This window comes from Acanthochromis polyacanthus, chromosome 11, assembly GCF_021347895.1.
Source record: "Acanthochromis polyacanthus isolate Apoly-LR-REF ecotype Palm Island chromosome 11, KAUST_Apoly_ChrSc, whole genome shotgun sequence".
NCBI classification, from domain to species: Eukaryota; Metazoa; Chordata; class Actinopteri; family Pomacentridae; genus Acanthochromis; species Acanthochromis polyacanthus.
Window position 1 is genome coordinate 30009238 of NC_067123.1, and position 22746 is coordinate 30031983.

Sequence of the window (22746 nt, forward strand, 5' to 3'; positions counted from 1 at the left end):
GCTGAATCAGTTCACTCCCTCTGCTGGTATGGGCAAATATACAAATCAGTACATACTGCATGATCCGGATACACAGGAGTCTTTAGAGGTGGAAGGATCAGAGAGGAGATCTTTATGGAATCACAGAAGCGCCATAATAAAAGATGAATTTATTAAAAAATAAGGAAATAAATAAAAAAATTGAAGATGGAAATACAAAGGTAAATTTTGTATTTGCTTTTCCCTTTTCGTTTTATTTTTTCAGTTTTTTGTTTATGTTGTTTTTTTGTTTTTTTATTGACTGCTCACTGTGGACAGAAAATCCCGCCCAAAGCCATTTGATCAACAGCTCAGTCCATCAAGTGAAAGCAAAGGCAAAAAGGACAAAGCAATGACAAAAGGAAAAAACAAAAGGAAAAAAACAAAGGGAAAAGCAAAGTCAAAATTTACCTTTGTATTTTCAATTATTTTTTATTTATTCCTCTTTATATTTACACAGTTCCATCCATCCTCTATACACCGCTTTATCCTCACTAGGGTCGCAGGGGGTGCCGGAGTCTATCCCAGCTGACTCAGGCGAAGGCAGGGGACACCCTGGACAGGTCGCCAGTCTGTCACAGGGCTACATATACAGACGGACAATCACACCTATGGGCAATTTAGCGTCATCAATTAATCAGCATATTTTTGGACTGTGGGAGGAAGCCGGAGTGCCCGGAGAAAACCCACACATGCTCAGGGAGAACATGCAAACTCCATGCAGAAAGATCCCAGGCCCATCCCAGGATTCGAACCAGGGATCTTCTTGCTGCAAGGTGAAAGTGCTAACCACTACACCACTGAGCAGCCCTATTTACACAGTTATTTCTTTATTTTTTAAACAGATTTCTTATTTTTTATTTATTTGTCAAGTTATTCCTCTTTATATTTACACATTTATTTCTTTATTTTTTTAATGGATTTATTTTTCCATTATGTTACTCCTGTGATTCCATAGCTCTTTACTCAGTATTATCGACATGACCTCTCACAGCAGCTTCTGGCATAGACTGAGACCACTGAGGAAGTCTTTCTCATCAAAAAAAACTCTGTTACTCCTCCTCATTCTGCAGCTTAAACATCTGAACAATATCATCCCAATTTGCAGTATCACTTTTCTCAATAGTGTGTGCAGCATCAGTTTCAGTATAATGGCTAATATTTCATTTTCACGTGCAACATTTCATTTTTCAGTCGAAACATTTCAGTTTCAGGTATTTTAAAATCATTAGCAATGATTCTTTATCATGAGTAATATTTTATTTTCATGTACATTATCTAAATTTCCAGGGCAGCATTTCGTTTTCTGGGTAAATATTCTAATTTCCTGTCATCATCATGTGGAAAACTACTTCATTATTTCAGATAATTTGGGATTATTTTGTTGTTGTTCTCGCCTTGTGCTTGCTTATATTTTCAATAATGTGTCATACTTGTATCTTATTGCTTTTCTACTAGGCACTGCATTTATTCTCATTTTATGTCATTTTATTTTCTCCGCAATATCAAGCAAAAGAATTTCATTTAGGAATAATAAAGTTTTCTCTTCTCTTATCTTGTCTCTACATGCAACAGAATCCAAGACACGACACAAACACACACTGGGAAAAACAGGTGTTTATCCACAATTTATTCAGGCAATCTAATGGCATCACAAATCAAATTTATTGATATTAAACAACTGCCTAACCAGCATTAACACGATCACATCTCTTTGAACTATTTAACCTGTATTAAATGCTTAAATTTAATATCTATATGTTATAAATGTGAGGAATCGGAACACAATTCTCCTCTATGACAACACATTTATGTGAAAAAAGAGAGACTCCAAGCTACTGACACTTCAAAACAAGCACACCCAAATTAAAGTAGCACAACAGCAGAGCCATACTGGAGGATGTTAGAGTTATTTTCCCAAGAGACAAAGAGTCTTATAGGAGGCCTCTTAGAGCCTTTATTAATTTATTGCACTCACTACAAGTTAGCATAAGAACTAAATGTATTAGCTGCATAAATATTTAAACTTCTGGTTTTAAGAAAACACTATGAAGTTTTTAATCTGCACATTAAATATAGAAGTACTCTTTGATGATGGACAGTTCCAGAGTCTCATTTTTGATCTATTTTAGGGCTCTTCAGAAAAAATTCTAAATGCTTGCCATAACCTTGTCTGACCCAAAGGTCTACACGGGATTAGATCACTATTTTCCCATTACTGCACTGCACTATGAAAAGGACACAACTGAAAAAAGCTCAATTGATTTGGTCGCAGAAGGACAAACATTTAGATAACTGCCAATGGAGATTTATTGTGGGTTTGGTCACAATCACAGCCTTTTTGTTTCTCTGATTGTCTTTTGTAAGGACAGCAGTGAATGCATGCACAGACACTCTTACATAATGCAGTATTTTAAGAAAAATGTCCTCTTATAATTGCACCCATCCCCCAAGGGAAGCATATGAGGACCAAACCAAAAATGACAGGGGGCTTGGAAAAAAAAAAATCTTGCCGTCACAACTGGATGAGTCACCGCTCTGCTGTCGTCCAGCCTTGTCAGCTTGTCCTTCGTGTATCCGGCTACTCTCTGTGTGAAGACAGACAAAAAAATTAAATGGACAGGTGGGATTTGTGATCAGAATCTCGACGCAATCTAAGCCAGAGATGCTGATTTGCTTTCTGCTGTATGTGTGTGTTGTTAATCATTCCTGCCACCAGAGAATGCTGTTGCACCAACACATCATCCCCCCCTGGCACAAACATGCAAGATTCTCTGCTCCCTTCAACACCCACATGCAACAAACTCACATGGGGTCATAGTTGGTCTTCTCTTTGGATTTGAGGAAGCGCATGGCGATGAGGACGCCGGCCTGCACGATCAGAACGAGCACGATGCCCCCTATGAAGCTGGGCATGCTGAACTTGGCCTGGGAGAGCTGAGGGGGTGGCTTTTGTCCATCACCTTGAAGGGGAAAAGGAGAGAGTTTAGTGCTGGCAGAGATTATTTTTTTACTGGCAAAAATGACTTGAGTGCCTTTGGGGGAAGATTGTCCTGAGCTGTAGCGGTAATACTAAATGTCTGACGCAAAAGATGGGAGGGGGTGAGAGAGGATGCTGAAGCAGAGACGATCAAATTTACCTGACTCACCTTTATCTACTCCAACAACAGCAACGGTCTCGACAACTGGAAAAAGAAATATATGATGGAGCCTCTGAGTTGACAGGGGACGGATTTAATGTCTTTTTTTGTGAATGTGTTGCTGTTTCTTACGTGGGCAAAGACCAGAATCTCTGGTCCAGCTGCAGTCGTTGCTGCTGTCTGCTACATCGCCCTTGTCAGTCACACACACGCCTGTATCATTACCTGAAACATAAAGAACAGGCATTTTTAGCGTGTGTTTGAGCGTGTGCTGGCAAACTAAATAATTCAGCTATCTTGTACAAACCAGGGGAGCTAAAGTTACAGCAGCTGTGATGATTGGATTACTGTCAGAGGTCATTGGTGTGTGTGTGTGTGTGTGTGTGTGTGTGTGTGTGTGTGTGTGTGTGTGTGTGTGTGTGTGTGTGTGTGTGTGTGTGTGTGTGTGTGTGTGTGTGTGTCACCATTCGGACAAAGCCTCCAGACGCAGCCTGTCGGGTTGAGGACGGGGTCTCCGACACACAGGTCACAGGACTGGGCCTGAGCACAATCTGTAGGAGGGCAGTTAGCTGGTTAATGTCAGTCAAACTCAATTTATTCACCAGCGCATAATTATCCTCCCACAGAAATACTGGAACAGCTGCATTACTGCAAGACACCCTACCAGCTTGGACAGTGTGGAAAAAAAGGAAAAAAGTGTAATGACAAAGAAAAGATGCTATTAGATTAAAAGCCACCTTCCCAATGAGTCAGAAGAGGATGCTGCAGCGCCGAGAAGAAGCCAAGTTATACTCAAATAATGAAGGGAAACTGCCAGACACTCAAATGTCAGGATTTCCTCCTTTTTATTTAATTTCTACATCATTGTAAATTTAATATCTTTGAGTTTTGGATTATTGGTCAAATAAATGCAAATAATTTGAAGATGTCTCAACAAAATAAATAAATAATGCTCATGTAATTATGTACAATAACCCAAAAAAGTCATTTTTCAAGCAAGATTCCATAGTCTGAGCTTCCTTTCTGAGAATGTTCTGTTTGACCGAGGTGACAGTGAGCTGATCATTTGAGAAACATTTCTCTGAGCCAGAGGAAATGAACATGATTGTGCGGCAAGCCATTATTGATTTATCCCGAAAGAAAACTGAAAAAACGAAGTGATAATAAAAACTATGACAGCTGTTCTGCAGTGTCTATACTGCATCTGTGTTTCTCAGATACAGCGCTTCTTCTGCAGGCAGAAATAATTCTACCAGTTCCTTTTTTCTGTTAACCAACTTCTTGTTTCTCTGAATTTGTCAAAGCTTCAAACAATTCAGTTCAATTCAATTTTATTTGTGTAGCGCAAATTCACAACATGTGTCATCTCACAGCGCTTAACATGGTAATATATAGACCTTGCAAGTTTTAAGCAGAGAACAGAGATCCCAGTTAACCAAGTAGCATTTGAATTCCCTACGAGCAACAGTGGGAAGGAACGATAGAAAAAAACAAAGAAAAGGGATGAGAAAAACCCTCAGACAGAACCAGGTTCAGGGAAGGCCGAGGTGACATCACTGCCTCGACCAGGTGAGGATAGCAGATGGAGAACAATACAAACAGAACAATGGCCTTTTGGAGGTCGGCGAGGCAAGAGCCAAAAGGTAACAATTCAATGTTTTCAGCCTAAGGGTCAATATATAATTGAGGGGCTTTTGAAGTCCATGGGACATATCTTCCATACATTTTTATTAAAAGATTAAAAATATATGTTTTTTATATTACCTATGATCATGTCTTCACAAATTCCATAATTATTTATTTTGGAAACAATCATTTATTAATAAAAAATGACTGGATATCACTAAAATGTCAGCTAAATAACTGTCTGAAATTAATAACAACCACCTTCTAATTAGCTAAACAATAATAAAAGGAGCTTATTCAAAAATTGTTTTGATTGTGTTCTTTTATTAAGTTGAGATAATCATGACAGATCTTTTCTTTTTTGCCAATATCTCAAATTTTATATGGAAAATAACAAATTGTATCTGTGTCAGAGAAATCACTTTCAACTGAGTTACTCATTACAAAAACACCTCTCAAGGAAGTGTGTTAATTCCAGATCACATGACCTGCTCCACATGATGTCATTTCCTCCTGAAGAAAAGACTGGCAAGACTCCAAGGCTTTCTGAGTTTTTTAATATAAAGTAATATGTGAGTCAAGTGTGGTTTTATGGCATGTTAACAGATTTACTAAAATATCTTTAAAAATAACTTTCAATTTCAATTTTACTCAATTGTATATAAAATATTTAGAAGAATCTTTGTGTGAAAATGTCATGTGGTGTTTGGTTATAGGCGTCCATGTTGATTTTCGGCGTAAAAACAGCAAAAATGTCAACTATGATGTCTGTGAACTATGGTACAAAAAGTCTTGCAATTATATATTAACCCCTAAATTATACATCTAATTATTATATATAATATAATTTAATAATTTTATATATATAAATAATAATTCTTTGCAGTTTGCATACAAAGAACACATTGGAGTGGATGATGCCATCCTCTTCATGCTTCACTGTGCCCTGTCTCATCTGGAGGAACCTGGAGTTTATGTGAGAATCATGTTCTTTGATTTTTCAAATGCATCCAACTCCATCCAACCCACCATCCTCAAAGACAAGCTCACAGAGATGGGAGTGGATCTTTCCTGTGTTTCATGGATTACAGATTACCTGACAGGAAAGCCGCAGTTTGTCAGGCTGGGGAACTGTGTTTCTGGGACATTAATGAGTAGTACTGGGGCTCCACAAGGAACAGTCCTGGCTCCATTCCTGTTCACTCTGTATACATCTGACTTCAAATACAGCACTGAGTCCTGCCACATTCAGAAATACTCTGATGACACTGCTGCCGTGGCATGTATCAGAAATGGACATGAAGCTGAATACAGAGATCTGATAAGTGCCTTCAGTGACTGGAGTCACAAAAACTGCCTGCTACTCAACGCCTCAAAGACAAAGGAAATGATCATCGATTTCCGCAGATCCAAACCCCCTCTTCAGCCGGTGAACATTTGTGGCCATTTGTGGACATCGAGATGGTGACATCATATAAATATTTAGGTGTCCACCTTGATAATAAGTTGGACTGGTCTACAAACGTAGACTTCATCTACAAAAAGGGCCAGAGCCGACTTTATTGCCTCAGAAGACTTCGATCACTGGACATCTGCAGTAAGATGCTGCAGATGTTTTATCAGTCTGTGGTAGCAAGTGTCCTGTTTTATGCTGCAGTCTGCTGGGGAGGCAGCATAAAACAGAAGGATGCAAGGCGTCTGAACAAACTGAATAAAAAAGCTGGCTCTGTGGTTGGAATTGGATTGAACACATTGGAGGATGAGGTGGAGAGACGGGCACTGAGCAAGATGGAGGCCATTCTGACAAACATGGATCATCCACTTCACATCGGCCTCAATGAACAACAAAACATCAGTGGACGGCTCCTATCCCTGCGCTGCAAGACCGAAAGATTTAGGAAATCTTTCTTGCCATCAACAGTCAGGCTATTCAATTCAAAATTAAACAGATAAGAACCCTGACAACTGAATTTCTCTTTGGGGATGAATAAAGCGATTCTGATTCTGATTCTGATTCTAAAACAACAACACATAAAAGGAGACAGATTAGAAGAAACCCCTCAATAAATGTGTATGAAAGACATGTAGACTCCACATATTTTTGTTAGATATGCATCCTACTGCATGATGCAGTTCAGCAGTTAACATCCTACCATGCTTTCTGACATGTAACTTATCCCCGTATAGGGAACACAAGCTATCCTGACTGACAGATGTATCCTTTCACTCGGATTCTGAAATTCACATAAATTCGACAAACGGTTTGATGAAAATAACATGTAGCAAAGATTATTTTCTTCATCACCAGATGTCAATTTAACATTTCAGCTCTCGACCTCCCCTAAGAAAACACCAAATAGAATGGCGTTTTTGGAGAAACGATGCCTCCAGGGAAGTGGTTTGTGTAACGCATGCAGAGGGCAGAGAAACTACAGGTTCACTCTGACCTAACACCTCACTGAGACAGATTGATGGGGAAGATTTTAGTCAGCTGTTGTGGGAATATTAAATGTTGACGCAAGTGAGGGGGGGAGGGAGAGGGGGTGAAAGTGGATGCTGAGGCAGAGATGCTTTCATTTACCTGAGTCACTTTTACCAGCAGTCTCGACAACTGGAAAGGGAACATGTCATTGGGTTACTGAGTTGGCAGAGGAAGGTTTCATGGCCATTTTCTGTGTGTGTGTGTGTGTGTGTGTGTGTGTGTGTGTGTGTGTGTGTGTGTGTGTGTGTGTGTGTGTGTGGATGTGTTATTGTTTCTTACGTGGGCACAGTTCAGAAATCCTGGTCCAGCTGCAGCCCGTACCGCTGTCTGCCGCATCTCCCTGATCAGTCATACATGTGCCTGTATCACTGCCTGAAACATAAAGAACAGGCATTTTTAGTGTGTGTTTGAGCGTGTCCTGGCAAACTAAATAATTCAGTCATCTTGTACAAACCAGGGGAGCTAAAGTTACAGCAGCTGTGATGATTGGATTACTGTCAGAGGTCATTAGTGTGTGTAAGTGTGTGTGTGCACATATGTGTGTGTGTGCATATGCATGTGTCACCATTTGGACAAAGCCTCCAAACGCAGCTTGTCATGTTGACAAATAAGTCTCCGACGCACTGGTCACATGACTGGGCCTGAGAACAATCTGTAGGAGGGACCAAAGTGTCAGTTAATTGGTTATTGTCAATCAAACCCGACTGATTGGTCGATGCGCAGTCATCCTCCTCCACAGAAACACTTTAACAGCTGCATTGCTGCGAGACATCCTACCAGTTTGGGCAGTGGAAAAAAAGGTAAAAGAGCGCAATGACAAAATAAAGATGGTGTTAGATTTATTTTTTAGTTTCTCGTTAGTTTAAGAGCAAAAAACACCCTGAAATGAATATTAAGAGGAAGACAACAGATGCAGATCAGACAAGAGGTCAAGGAAAGTTGACGCCAGATGCAAAACGTACAAAGACACCAACGGGTTTCTGACAACACCAAAATACACTCAGATGGTCATGCATTGGGAAAATAATAGTAAAACACATGGATGAACCCATACCTGACTGTGAATACACAGGTGGAACCACCAACAGAAGCATCAAAGTGGAGCAAAGAACTTTCATGGCTGATTGCTGCATCCTACCAGCTACAGAGCAGCAACACCTGCAACTGGCAACCGCAAACTTTGGTACTTGGAGTCGAATTAGAGTCAGAAAAATAACTTTTATCTCCAGTGAGTCCTTTAAAGGGTTCCCAGCCAGGACGCAGAGAGAACAAGAGATGAACAGAAGATCTCTGTAACATGAGCGAGACCAAACTCGGTTGCCTGGCAACCAATTGGTCCGCCTCAACCCTCCTGAAATACACACCAGTTTGAACAGACTGACACCTGCTTACCTCAACAGGAAGCAGGTAAACTCACACACCTGTATATGTACTTATAAAAACCATTAACAGTAGCGAGACTGCTCCTTTAATCCAGTGTTCCAAATAAAGTTGTCTGCAGTTTTACTGTCCTCTCTAAGTTTTTAACCAGTTTCTTTTCTATTCTATTGTACAATTTTATCTCTTTTATTTTCTCATCCCTTGTTGTTTCAGCTGTTTTTTTCTATTTCAGTTATTCTATAAATCTGTGTGCACTTTATCCAATTTATCTGTACCATTTTTGATAAATTTAATTTATTCATTTAATTTTGATGACTTTTTAATATATGTATTTATTTATTTTACTTTTTTTGCCTACAAAGCATTTTGAATAACTTGAATAGCTTGGACAAATGGGAATAAACTGCACCCAGTTCCCTAATTACAGACCATTTTGCCAATATGTGTACTAGAATAAATGATGATTTTATAATTTTCTCTCCCACTGAATTAAATAGATGCTGGGTTATTTTACAAGATGCAAAAATTTGAAAATGTGACCCGTTTTTAGAGTCGTCATTAGGATTCTACCAAATTCCACTCAGATAAGACAAGACAAGACAAGACAAGACAAGACAAGACAAGACAAGACAAGACAAGACAAGACAAGACAAGACAAGATAAGATAAGATAAGATAAGATAAGATAAGATAAGATAAGATAAGATAAGATAAGATAAGATAAGCTTCATTGATCCAACAGTGGGGAAACCTCAGTTCAAACTGCCCAATAACTGTTGAGATATATAATTTAGTGTTGCATTAGGGGACCAACCAAACCGCCAACCTCAGAACCACACTGCCACTGTGAGTAACAAAATATTCCTGTTTCACAATATTTTCTGACCTTTTTCTTGGCCCAAAGAATCATTAAAATCACATACTTTGAGGAGGGAAAAACACATTTTAGTCAGACTAATCAAAATTCATGTTATCTCCGAGTCCACAGCCTGTGACATGAGATTTTAAAAAGCTTCATTTTCAGCAGCCACAAGCCAATTAAAAGTTGGCAACCATTGTTCTAGATAAAGAGTCTCAACCTGACAGGAATCAATTAGGCTTTGTGCACCTTGTGAACATCCAGACAACAAAGAAACACTAATATTTCACAGGCATCCACTGGAAAAATGTCTGATTAATTGTAGCAGCATTGTCTGTGCACTCATTTTAATCAGGGATGTGTCTGATATATAGTGCATGTCTCTAGTGTTTACACAGCCTTAATCTATGGAGGTGTCAATGTTTTTAAAGCACAGTGTTGTTTGTGTGAGACACTGAGGTGATCAGAACAATGCATGCAGGTAAGTAGTAGAAGAAGTCTGGCTCCTGGTATCTCTGACTGAATTTTAATGCCACATTGTTGTTTTTTCTATTTTTCCATTTGTCTTCTATTATCATTCGTATGTTCCGCTGTGGGTTGATTAAGTTGTTTTTTTTTATTATATTGTTTTGCTTTTTTGGCAGCTAACTTGCACATCCTTTTATCACTCATTAGACACATCCAGTTTTCTATTCAATTCAATTTTATTACTCTGCCAAGGAGGCAAAACCTCAGCAGAGTTATGTGACGATCTGTGTGCCTTTGTCTGTCCGTCTGTCTGTCTGTTAGCAACATTACTCAAAAATGGGCCAAAAGATTTGGATGGAATTTTCAGGGAAGGTCAGAAATGACACAAGGACCACCTACTTGGATTTTGGCAGTGATGCAGCTAATAGTCTGGATCCACAGATTTGTTAAAGATTTCTGTATCACTGTGAGATAGCGGCACAGCGTCACTGTAACTACGACAACAAGTGAACACTAAGTCAGCTGTCTGCTGATGATCACATGATTGCGATCCTACTACAAATCCACCGCTGTGGACTTATCAGGACTTATCTGTCGGAAATGACACAAGGAACAACTGATTAAATTGTGGGGGTGTTTCCAAGTCCCACTAATTCCCACTGTTTGCAACATATTTACGTAGGTCATGCAATTCAATATCTGTACATAGTGTGTTATATGCATAACACACTCCTGTGCTCAGCGCAAGGTCATTTTGTTTGCGGGCACATCTATATTAAATGGCCACATTCTATAGTGCCATGATTTATGCCACTAACTTTTCAAGATTTCAGCTGTTGGAAATGATACAATGACTGAGCAGCCTTGGAGGAGTGCTTTTCTTGTTTCTATAACGCCAATTCACAATATGTCATCTCACAGCCCTTAACATAGTAAGGTACAAACCGATCTAGTTTAAACACAGAACAAAGAACCCAACAATCCAAAATAGTAGTCATCAATGGTGGGAAAGAACACAAAATAAATAAACTTAACGGGGAGGAGAAAAAAACTCAGACAGAACCAGGCTCAGTAAAGGCAGCAATCTGCTTCCAGCCAGGTGGGGATGAGGAGGGAGGGGGATGGCAGAAGGGGTTGAGGTGGGGATAGCAGGACAGCAGTTTCCTTGGTTTTCTGTGTGCAAATAAATAAGCTAAATCTCCATCCTTTAAAAGATACCAAATAACCATCCTGATATTTTTCATTAGCTCTACAGCCGAGCCCAAATATGCATTTTGCAAGATTAACAAAATAGTTGCAGTTAAACGAGTACACATGCATCAGAGTGTAATCTGCATATACAGAGCAAGACATTGGGTCTAGACATAGATTTTTAAAACTACATGAAGCACTGGATGGATTATAGTGATGTAGAAAAGGCTGAGAGCAAAAGGTGGCTCTACTTGTGGCTCTGTAATTTCCAGCTCTGCCCCTGAACAGAAACATGCAAATCCACCAGCACACATTGTCTGGTACAAGCGTTCTGACCTTCAGAGTGTTGCTTTGTGATGCAGATGCACTGAGTCACAGCTCCATGACCAGGCCCCTCAAAAACCAGGAGCATTTAGTTCAGAATCACGACACACTTTTCAGCTGCATGCTCCATCACCACCCCCTCCTTCCTTCACTCACACCGACGTGGCTCCTCCACTCCCACATCTCATATGCTCCATCACACATTGTCTGGAAGGAAAAAAAACTATGTGTGGCTCTTTGTGTTTAAAAAAAAACACACGCACACAAAGGGATATTCTGCAGTCCTGTCAAACACGATTTCCTCCTCCAGTGCTGCTCCTACTGCTGGCAGAAATTGATCCACCAGCTACAAATAGGTGTATAATGCTGGAATTTACAACTCAATGATAGATTAAATGAATGAAATACATGGATGAGATTTAAAAAATGTTTCTTTTCTTCTGATATTTGAACAAGCTGCCACAAAATGTGTGCTTTACATCTTTGGGCATCTACTGTCAGCATCAGTGTCACACCTGTCATGAAAAACTGGACAATTAATCAGTTCTAATTGTGTAGAAATGTGGAGAATCTAAATAATAGAGGTGACAAATCTGAAGGTGCCAACTTTTTTTTTTTTTTTTTTTTTTTTTTTTTTTTTTTTTTTTTTTTTTTAACTCTTTTTTAATTTTTTTATACAGAGAACATTTACAATGCTTAACAGCTTCAAACATGATTTAACAGCAGGTTCATCAAGACTTTCTAAAAAGTTTCTAGACAATTTCTGCCTGATAGTTGACAGCAGATATACAGCATTGCTAGATTAAAATTGCAAGGGGTTAAGTAAAAGAATAAAAAAAGAGAAAAGAAAGAAAAAAAAAAAGAGAAAAAAAAAAAGAAAAAAAAAAAAAAAAAAAAAAAAAAAAAGGAGAGAAAAAGAAAAAGACAATACACACTAACTCTACAACAATTACAGACAGCACATGATGTAACACAACGACCCATGCATAAAGACAACCAATGTTCCAGTCTTCATTCATATATATACATGGTATACACCAATACACATATACCCAGTGTAAAGCGAGCCAAACACCTCGACCCCCAACTGGCCAGCCCCGGCCGCTAGCGGATGGGAGTGGCCAGTACAGGGTCAAGCGTGGGGTTCCCCACTTTTTTCATAGCAGCTTCAGACTGTTACAGATGGTCAATGTTTTCACAGCCTTCTTATGATTACATAATTTAATGATGGCCAAATAATGTTCAAGTTCCTTTTTAAATACTACAAAACTAGGGGTAGAGTTGGCATATTTCATCTTGTGAATATGAAATTTTGCAAGGAGAATGAGGAGATTAATGATAAAGGGCCCCCTCTGGGACACTTTATCAGTTTGGAAACCAAAAAGAATATATTTAAAGTAAAGAGAGAATGAGGCACTGACTTTTGATGTAATCAAGATATTAACATCATTCCAGAACCGCTTGGTAGCTGGACACGACCAAAAAAGGTGAGCCAGAGTTTCAGGTGAGCCTCCGCAAAAAGCGCACATGGTATCTATGTCTTTTTTAAATCTCACTAAGAAGTGTTTCACTGAATAAAATCGATGTAATATTCTATATGATATTTCTTTAACTTTATTTGTAAGAAAAAAACGTTGTGGTAGGGTCCAAGTGTATTTCCATTGAACATCTGGTACGGATTTAGCCCAGTGTGCAATTGCAGCTGGAGCAGATGTTATGTTCTCCTGAAACAGGGCTCGAATTCTGCCATTTCTACCACTACTTAACATGGAGAAACAAATTTTTCCAACATATGTTTTAGTTGGGTCACAAGGGGACACTACAACCGGAGGTTTAAAGTTAGAGCATTTGCAGAGCATACGTAGACCAGACGGTATTGCATCAAAAACAATAGCATATTCCCGGGGTGGCACTGGTACTTTATACCTCTCCAAAAATTCACTGTAACTATAGAGAAGACCACTTTCATTGAAGAGCTGGCTAATCAATAAAATACCATTACCACACCAGTTTTCTAAGTATAGCGACTTGTTTTTGAACACAATATGCTGATTATTCCATATGTAACTCTTGTGTGGAGAAAAGTTATGTTTGAAAATCAGCGTCCACGAGAGCAGTACTTGTTTATGAAATGATGAGAGTTTAATTGGAATTTTCTGAATACTATAACTGCACAGCAGAATAAGTTTCAAACCACCGATTTGAGAGAAAACAAAATGTGGAATAAAATTCCAAATAGAAGTAGGGTTTGCAAGATGTTGCCTAATCCAATTAATTTTAAAAGTATTATTAAGAGAAGCAAAATCAATTAGCCCCAGACCCCCTTTATCAAGGGGATTCAGAACCACAGATTTTTTAACATAGTGGGTCTTATTTTTCCATACAAAATTGGTCAAAACCTGATCTACTTTCTTGCACACGGAGGGCTCCACGTCCAGAACCTGAGCAGCATACGTCAAACGCGATAGACCCTCTGCTTTTGACAGCAGTACTCTGCCCGCAAGAGACAGGTCCCTCTGCAACCAACGATTAAAAACAACTTGAGTCTTTTCCATCATTGGTGTAAAGTTTTCATTATTTCGCTTAGACAAATCTTTGGTTATAGTGACGCCCAAGTAAACGACAGAGTCCTTAACTGGGATATCACAAATTAAGTTCTTGAAGCAATTTTTCACGGGCAAAAGCACACATTTATTAACATTTAATTTGAGCCCTGAAGCCTTGGAGAAGGACTGTATCACATTTATTGCAACAGGGACCTGCGAATCATCTTTCAAAAACAAAACCGTGTCATCTGCCAGTTGGCTAATTTTTATTTCATTCTTTGCAATGGACACACCCTTAAGAGAGCTGTTTTTAACCTGCAAGTTAAGAAATTGTACAGCTATAAGGAAAATATAAGGGGACAAAGGGCACCCTTGACGGACACCTCGATTTAAGGGGAACCTTGGTGTGGTGCCGTGGCTCAATTTAATGGAGCTATTGGCATTCGAGTACAAGGTGCGCAACGCACTCTGAAAGAACCCGCCAAAACCATACTTTTCGATCGCAGAGAGCATAAATCCATGTTCAAGTGAGTCAAACGCTTTATAAAAGTCGAGGAAGAGAATCAGACTCTGATCCTGGACTAAGTCACTGTAATCAAGAATATCGAGAACTAACCTAATATTATTTGAAATATGCCTATCACGCATAAAGCCCGACTGACATTCGTCTATAATTTTTGGTAACACTATTTTAACTCGAGACGCAAATATTGATGCCATAATTTTATAATCATTATTAAGTAAAGAGATAGGACGCCAATTATCCAGAAATAATGGGTCTTTTTTAGCCTTTGGTATTAAAGTTATGAGGCCTTGAGTGAGCGTGGCAGGCAGTGATTCTCTATCTATAGACTCCTCGAACACTTTCAAAAGAAAGGGACATAGACTAGCTGAAAATCTCTTATAAAATTCAGAAGTTAACCCATCATTACCTGGGGATTTATTTAGTTTTAATAGATTAATAGCATCTTCAACTTCTTTCAAAGTAATATTTTTATCACAGAGTTCTTTATCCACTTGTGAAAGCTGCTCAGGTGCTGGAAATGATTGAAAAAAAGTGTAGGCAGTTTGCTGGCAGAATGTTGAGGAGTAAAGACTACTATAGAATTGGGAGCAATATTCCGCTAATTTTGCTGGATTGTCCATAACAGATCCATTGATATTAAGTTTATTTATAGTATTTTTATTACCCTGCTGTCTTTCCAGCCTAAAAAAGTAAGCAGAATTTTGCTCTCCTTCTTCAAGCCACTGTCTACGTGATCTTACATAAGCTCCTTCAGCTCTGTTCTTGTAAATTTCATCCAATTTTTGTTGAAGGTCATTAAGTTCAGTTTTTTCAGATTCAGTGATATCACTAATAGATTTTGATAATAAGGTTGTAGTTCTTAGAATTATATCATTTTCGACTTTCCTTTTTTTCTTTGCTACATCACTACTAAATTTCCGTAAGTATTTTGCTGACGCAAATTTGAAAAGTTCCCAGTTAACATTAAATCTTTTTTGCTCCGTTGCTTTTGTCCAGTACTCGCTTATTAATTCCAAAATAGTATTAGCCACTTCATTCTCCTCTAAAATTGAGCTATTAAGCTTCCAGTATGATGGTTTAGGAGAGTTTGCTCCAGTTGAAATATGGAGACTAATGGTTTTGTGGTCCGTCAATGGGGCAGGGAAAATATCTGAGGTAACATTTTTTAAAGTTTTAGAGGTCAACCAAAAATCAATACGTGACTGTCTTGTTAACGTTTTGTTCGACCAGGTAAATGCCTTCAGAGATAGGTGACCCTCCCTCCACGAGTCAATTAAATCAAATTTTTGGGCAAAAAATTTAACAAAGTTACTTGATGAATCTGGCTTTTTAGGGGGGATACGATCCAGCTCATTACTTAATACCACATTAAAATCTCCTCCCAGAATAATAAAGCTTGTAGGGTATTTATTCAACCAGAACGACATGCGCTTCTCTATTGTAGTAAACAGGTTTTTGTTCTCATTCAGATTGTTAAAGCCATACACATTAACAATAATAAAGATAATATGATCTTTTTCCAATACTAAAGTAATGTAATGGCCGCCCTTATCTAGGTCTGAATGTAAAATCTTACCATTGAAACGATTTTTCAGAATGCCCACCCCTCCTGAACGTTCTGTACCATGAGCGAACCATAAGTCACCTCCCCATTGGGATCTCCAGAAGCTGCCATCAAGCTCCACAGAGTGAGACTCCTGAATAAAACAGAAATCTGTGTTGTACTGTCTGCAATATAAAAAAAAAGCTTTGCGTTTAATTGCATTTCTTAACCCTCTCGCATTTACAGAAATAATAGACAAAGACATTTAACAAACCACACAAAAAAAAAAAAAAAAAAACGAACAAAGAATTAAATCTAAGAAAGTGCTACACCAGCCCCACCTGGTGTTACACTGGTGAAAAACAAGTCTCTATATACGCTAAACTAAAGAGCATAAGAGACTATGAGCTGCAAGCCTTTTCCTATCCAATATCTCAATGAGCAAACAAAAGGAAAAAAAAAGAAAAAACATTTCATAACCCAAGGCAGCTTAATTAAATATCAGGAAGTCCCTACATGAAACACATTTTCAAAAGTTAAACAGCAAAGCTATGATCAAAGTACAACTCATGCACATTTATAACTAACAAAAACGATATCATATTATCTTTAACCATATAGTTACCCACAAAAGTGTAGGAGATTGTCAAGAAGGGAAAATTTCTTTTCCGTCGACGAATGCCCGTCCAGCAACCAAATAGGCAGTGCGGCCCTCGTCCTTTGCCCTGGCCACCATGGGGTAGAGCTGACGTCTTCTCTCCCGAACTTCTGGCGACCAGTCTTGAGCAAACTTCAAATGTCTGTTCCTCAGCAGGACAGAATTTTTGGAGGCCTCCCAAATTCGATCTCTGTCGTGACGGTAGAGGAATCGCATAATGACTCCTCTAGATTGTGTGCTGCCGGACTTCCTCGGGCCAAGGCGGTGGGCCACATCGATTGCCCCCGCGAACTGGTCCCTGGCCTCCGGCAGCAACTCCTGGCAGAGACGAGTGGTCACCTCCCGCAAATTCTCCTGCTCCTTCTCCTCGATCCCGTACACCTTCAGATTCTGACGTCGTGAGTAATCCTCCAGGCGTGTTACTCTGAGACCCATGGCCGTGAGCTTTTCATTGTCTTTTACTCTTTGTTCTGATTGTTCTTTAACTTGATTTCTCACTGCCATCACGTCATCATGAACAGCCTTGAACTCATTTTTAATGGCTATGATTTCTTTAGTATTTTCTTTCATTTCGCGTTTAATGTCTGCGATTTCAATTGAGTTACATTTCATCATGCCCTGCAAAGTATCCAACCTTTTATTAATATTGTCCGTGAAAGCAGAGAACTCCTTTAAAATAGTCGTGGTAGCACCTTCAATACCCCAGGCTTCCCCCATACGTGTTAGCTTAGCAGCCGGCATAATAGCATCAGGTGAGGAGGAACCCTCCGAGGAAAGTGGTAAGGGAGGATAATCTCCGGAATTATGGTGCACAGTCTCATAGTGGTCAATATAGCCATGCATATTATCATGAAGTACAGGCTCACTTGCCTGTCCATGGTTGTTCGCTGTTGTTAGCGAGGATGCGTTAGCCGCTATCAGCGTGGTAGCCGAGGCTAGGCTACGAGTAGCATCTGACGCCACTTGCTTCCTTTGACTTCCCATTGTTCTTTTGTGCCTTCCTCTTCCCATAGTCAAACGATCACATCACAGGGACACACAGTTCTCACCTCCATTTGCCAGTTTCAGCAGTTATGTTTGTTCACATTCTACAGGCCTGCAGACCCTTCGGAATGCAGCTTCAGGACGCCAACATCCCGCCGCCCTGAAGGTGCCAACTGTTTCACTTCTGCTCATCCCAGTGACGTAGGAGGGGTTTATCGACAGGAAGCGTGTCCTAATATGGTTCGAGCCAGGACGAGAATCCCCCTCTCCTCCCAGAACGCATCGCCATGCGCGTCCATGCAGCTCCGCTCAGCCTCCTGCAGCGCCCACGCAGCTCCCTCGATTGCTTTCAAAGCGGGGGAAGCCATGAATTCCCGGAGTGTGAGAGGGCAGGGGAGCTGCTTTTTCAATCAAAGATACAAACCGATACCTGCATTAGATAACAGGCTGAATGGATTGTATGCTGGATCACAGGGAAGCCCTCACCAGACACATCCGCCTACGATGCACCCCTTCATGCACGATCCTGTGAGACAGACATGACTGTAGGGCTGCGTGAGGCTCATACTGAGCATTAATGTGAGCGTAAAACTGTAATCGCGGCGGTAGTGTTTGTTATATTCAGTAGTATTACATTGTGTAATGCTTGTCTTGTTTTGTCCAGCCATGTGTTAGCAGCACTGGTCGAGTCAAAAAAAAATATTGACACACATTTAAAACAACAGCCTCTGTGCCAAAATGTTTCACAGTACAGAAATATGAATGAATTAATTCACCTAACAAGTTTAAATATTGAGTTTAACACACTGCAGGGCAGTCTATAGTGTAAATTTATTTGATTAATTTAAATATTGGGGATTAAAACACCCCCAAAAATGCTATAAATGCCATAAAATAAAACTCGATATGACTATGATGGATATTAATTTTAATATTAATAATTAAATATTATTAATTATACAGACTACTCCGATAAATTTAAAAACTGATCACTTAAACCCTACAAAATGATAGACCATTCAGAAAAATGCAACTTTTCCTGATTATAATGAGTATTAACTTCAACAACATTCAAATATTATTAAAAATGAATATTACCCTAGCTAATATAAATATTCAAGACTTTAAACCCTGCAAAAATAACGAAACACATCTTTGCCTGACAAGAACAAATACTGTAATATTGATTCTGAGACAAATTTAAATAGTAGATCTAAGACTCTACAGTATTATAAAGGATGGAGATTACAAGTCAAATGGATTCCATATGGGCAAGCATTTTTAATTAAATTGAAAATGATGTGTGTAATTGTTTTTGGAGACTTGAATTATTTGTTTTATATTCTATATTGCTAGCTACTACCAGTTACTACCACTACAACTACTATTAATAATAATAATAACATTAATATATATACATAGCCTAGTGATAAAAATGAAAAAGGGGGAAAGTGAGCGAAAATTAATTAAAAAACGTTTCTTGTCTGTTAATTTCGGTGGATCCTTTCCACTCTGAGCATCTGTTTCACACAGATTTGTGTCGCTCTGCAGGACATCTCCCCATGAGTCATCCTGATGCGCTTCAGCACCTCGGACAGCGGCAGCCTCCAGCTCTTCTGTCCCCACAGCTCAGAACTGAGCCGAGCCCAGGAATAAACTACACCCTCCCATTCATCCTCTAATTCATGCCCTTGCTCTGATTGAGGAGGTGTGTGTGTGTGTGTGTGTGTGTGTGTGTGTGTGTGTGTGTGTGTGTGTGTGTTGGAGCGAGCCATCGATGATTATTTACGAGAAATGAGAGCCGGAGTGAACCGCAGTGGGAGGGGCTACCGAGATGCCGCATTTTTCTGAATGAAATTACTCCCCGTACATCCTCCCCCCCTTGTTCTTCCCGCATGCATCAACGCCGGCTCCCGATTGGACGAGCCTCCCAGTCGCTGACGTCAGAGAGCCTCTCTTGTGGACGAATCCGCGCGCAACATCATCCATTCTGCCTCCCATAAGCGCTCCGGAGAGATTGAAGGAACAGAAGAAGAAGAAGGAGAAGAGATGCAAGAGACGCGAAGTGAGAGTTTGGCGCAACTTTGATGAAGAGCGGAGCGGAGCCTCATCCAGGATCTGTCTTTATTTAAACCGATGCCAAACCAAACAGCATCACCTAATCTCCATCATCTCCTGGATCTTATAATAAAACATCACGAATCTGCTCAACTCTCGCTAAGGATTGATTTGTATTAACAATAAGGTAAGCAGAATTATTCAGCTGTATGGATGAATGTGCGGTGCGCGTGTGTGCGCGCGTGTTTTGGGGACATCTTCTGTGGTGCAGTGAACCCGCAATTGTGTTATACAACAGGGTCCACCGCACCAGGAGGTGGGATATACCTCCTCACTCTGGACTGGAGAGGGAGGGGGGATGAGAGACTCCGCCAGGATGAGCGAATAGAGCAAAAATAAAAGCATTCATTTTTGACTGGATTTCATTGCAGGACATGCAGTAGCTCACATTCTGACCAAGAACAAGCAGATAACATACCAGGGAGCACGAGCATCTGTGGAAAATTCCTTAAATAGCCATCAAAAAACTGCAGACTAAGATGTGCAGCTGTGCAGCAGAATCTGTGGAGGTTTACACACATTCTGACATGAACAAGAAGGAAACCTCAGGTTGTAGCTGGCAGGGTGGATCTAAAAGAGGGTTAGAGCTCAGATTTACAGTTGCCTAACTGTACATCAATTCTGTAACTCTTTCTAAAAAATTGTATTGAGCCTAAGTATCGATTGAGACTGTAATGTGCGTAACTTCCAGCAAGACTCCAGGTTGTGTTGTCACTCACACCTCAGAAGCAGCAGGGTGACTGTAGGAAACATAATTACAAAAGAGCTCCAGTTTCTCTACTGTATTATGATGTAATTTAATATCACAAATAAAAGGGAGCAAGAAAGCACAGAGCATCACTAACACTACTTGATGCTCCGATGGTGATTTTTTATAGCTCGGCTGCATTAAATTGATTAGATCAAGTACTCTTCTTCTCTTCTTGATGCCACATCCGGCATCCAGCTGCCTCAAAACCACAGCTTCTGGTAAAGTAGGCTGTTTAATTGAGAACTGGAGACGAGTCATCAGAGATAATGTTAACACAGTTGTGTCTTTTCTCTCTTCCTTCTAGATTGTGTTTGTGTGATCAACCATGATCCTGAATGCCTCAGACCTGGGCTGGGATGAGTCCTCAGGTGCTGAACCCTTGTTCCCGGTGGACCAGCCGGACAGCCCACCTCAATATGAAGTCCCTCCTCTCACGGTGTGGGGAGTGGCCCTCTGTGTTTCAGGAACCCTCATCGCCGCTGAGAATGCCATCGTCATCACCACCATCCTGGCCACCCCGTCTCTTCGCGCCCCCGTCTTCTTGCTACTAGCCAGCCTCGGACTGGCTGACCTCCTGGCAGGTGTGGCCCTCATCCTGCACTTCCTCTTCCTGTTCTGCGTAGAGCCCAATGATTGGTCGGAGCTGCTGACCTCGGGTCTGCTGGTGACCTCGCTCACCGCCTCCCTCTGTAGCCTCATGGGTGTCGCCCTGGACAGATACCTGTCCCTGAGCCACGCCCTCACCTATGGCTCTGGTCAATCGCGTCGCAGAGCCGCCATCCTCCTGCTGCTGGTCTGGTTGGGCGCCGTGCTAATCGGGGCGGGACCGGCGATGGGATGGCACTGCCTGGAGGAGCCAAACTCCTGCTCTGTAGCACGGCCTCTGACTCGGACCTATCTGTCACTGCTGTGTGGTGGCTTTCTCGTGGTTGTCGTGGTCACCCTGCAACTGTACGCCGGAATCTGCCGTGTGGCGAGGCGGCACGCCCACGCCATCGCCACCCAGAGGCACTTCCTCCCCTCCAATCAGCCATATGCAAGCAAACACAGCAGCGGCAGGGGCTTCTCTCGCTTGATCCTGGTCCTCAGCGTATTCGTGGGCTGCTGGATGCCTTTCTCACTGTGGGGGCTGCTGGGAGATGCATCCAGCCCTCCTCTCTACACCTATGCCACCCTGGTGCCAGCAGCAGGCAGCTCCCTGCTGAACCCCATACTCTACAGTCTGAGAAACAAAGACATTCGCAAGGTGCTGCTCCACGCCTGCTGCCCACACAGATACTCACACAGCTCACACATCCACTACCCTGTTGACGTGTAGACTGCCAAACCTCCGCAGACTTGAACCAACACAGAAAACTATGCCAGACATATCACTGTTTGTGTGCCAAGATCCACACATAGCTGCACTGACTGATATCCAGACCCAGAACACCAAGTCTCAAACACAATACATACTCCCACATACATACACACACTATCACACGCAGAACTTTTCAGAGATGAAGTCCTTCTACAAATCAGAATGTACTGAACTGTCCGGACCGACTGCGATCTTGAGACTGAAGATTTAACGTACTGTCCTGCGTGTACTTTGTGCCTCATCCTCAGTCAATTGTAGCTCCACTGGAAGAATGAAACAATAACAGGGACATCAATCAAAAGTGAAATTATTGAGTATTGGCACTTTAAGACAAGAGGAAGACATGGGTGTTAAAAGGAAGCCTATCACAGTGTAGTAACATATGTGACCCAAAGCCCGATTTTATTTACTTGAATGTCTAGATAAACACAATGTTCTAGATCTTTGAGAATATATTTTGCACACACTGTTCAAGGCACTTTGAAAGTTACTGACCATATGTTCGTGTTGCACAACCTTTTTGAAATGAATGAATATTTTATACCGATGAATAATAAATATGCTTTTTTTCTACTGCGTGATGTCAGCACTCTTCTCTTCACTGCTGCCGGAGCTTTTAGTGTTTGTCTCTTTAACTCAGTCAGACAGACTGCTGCCACTTTTCCTGTATCCTAAATTATTTGGTGGTTAAAATAATCTGGAACGTTATCACAGCCAACCTGCATCATTTGAAAAAAACCTACAAAGCAGCCATGGTGTGAGGATGCAGTGAT

General features: G+C 40.6%; 2 protein-coding genes across 11 annotated transcripts; one reads left to right on the top strand and one right to left on the bottom strand.

Moving 5' to 3' along the window:
• Positions 1-1633: 1633 nt before the first annotated feature.
• Positions 1634-18480, bottom strand: cd164l2 (CD164 sialomucin-like 2). Of its 10 annotated transcripts, none has more exons than XM_051955871.1 (9): positions 16136-17946; positions 7832-7918; positions 7546-7638; positions 7366-7395; positions 3623-3709; positions 3291-3383; positions 3159-3203; positions 2828-2981; positions 1634-2606 (listed from the first exon to the last, which is right to left on the bottom strand). In XM_051955871.1, exons 1-9 carry the CDS (start codon positions 16365-16367, stop codon positions 2600-2602), a joined length of 828 nt encoding a protein of 275 aa, XP_051811831.1. In that variant the 5' UTR covers positions 16368-17946; the 3' UTR covers positions 1634-2599. The 10 variants fall into 10 exon arrangements, 9 of the variants coding, with proteins under 9 accessions (XP_051811831.1, XP_051811832.1, XP_051811835.1 ...); XM_051955872.1 differs by having other exon boundaries at positions 3168-3203; positions 16136-17942; XM_051955875.1 differs by lacking the exon at positions 16136-17946 and adding an exon at positions 11500-12094.
• Positions 18481-19698: 1218 nt separating this feature from the next.
• gpr3 (G protein-coupled receptor 3) lies at positions 19699-22546 on the top strand. The gene is made up of 2 exons (XM_022198693.2): positions 19699-19989; positions 20918-22546. The coding sequence occupies exon 2, from the start codon at positions 20939-20941 to the stop codon at positions 21929-21931; it is 993 nt and encodes a 330-aa protein (XP_022054385.1). The 5' UTR covers positions 19699-19989; positions 20918-20938; the 3' UTR covers positions 21932-22546.
• The last annotated feature ends 200 nt before the right edge of the window (positions 22547-22746 follow it).

Excerpts from the sequence above, each read along its gene's own strand:
- gpr3 (XM_022198693.2), top strand. The coding sequence starts at position 20,939 with ATGATCCTGAATGCCTCAGACCTGGGCTGGGATGAGTCCTCAGGTGCT.
- cd164l2 (XM_051955867.1), bottom strand. The coding sequence starts at position 15,986 with ATGTCGTTCTGGTTGAATAAATACCCTACAAGCTTTATTATTCTGGGA.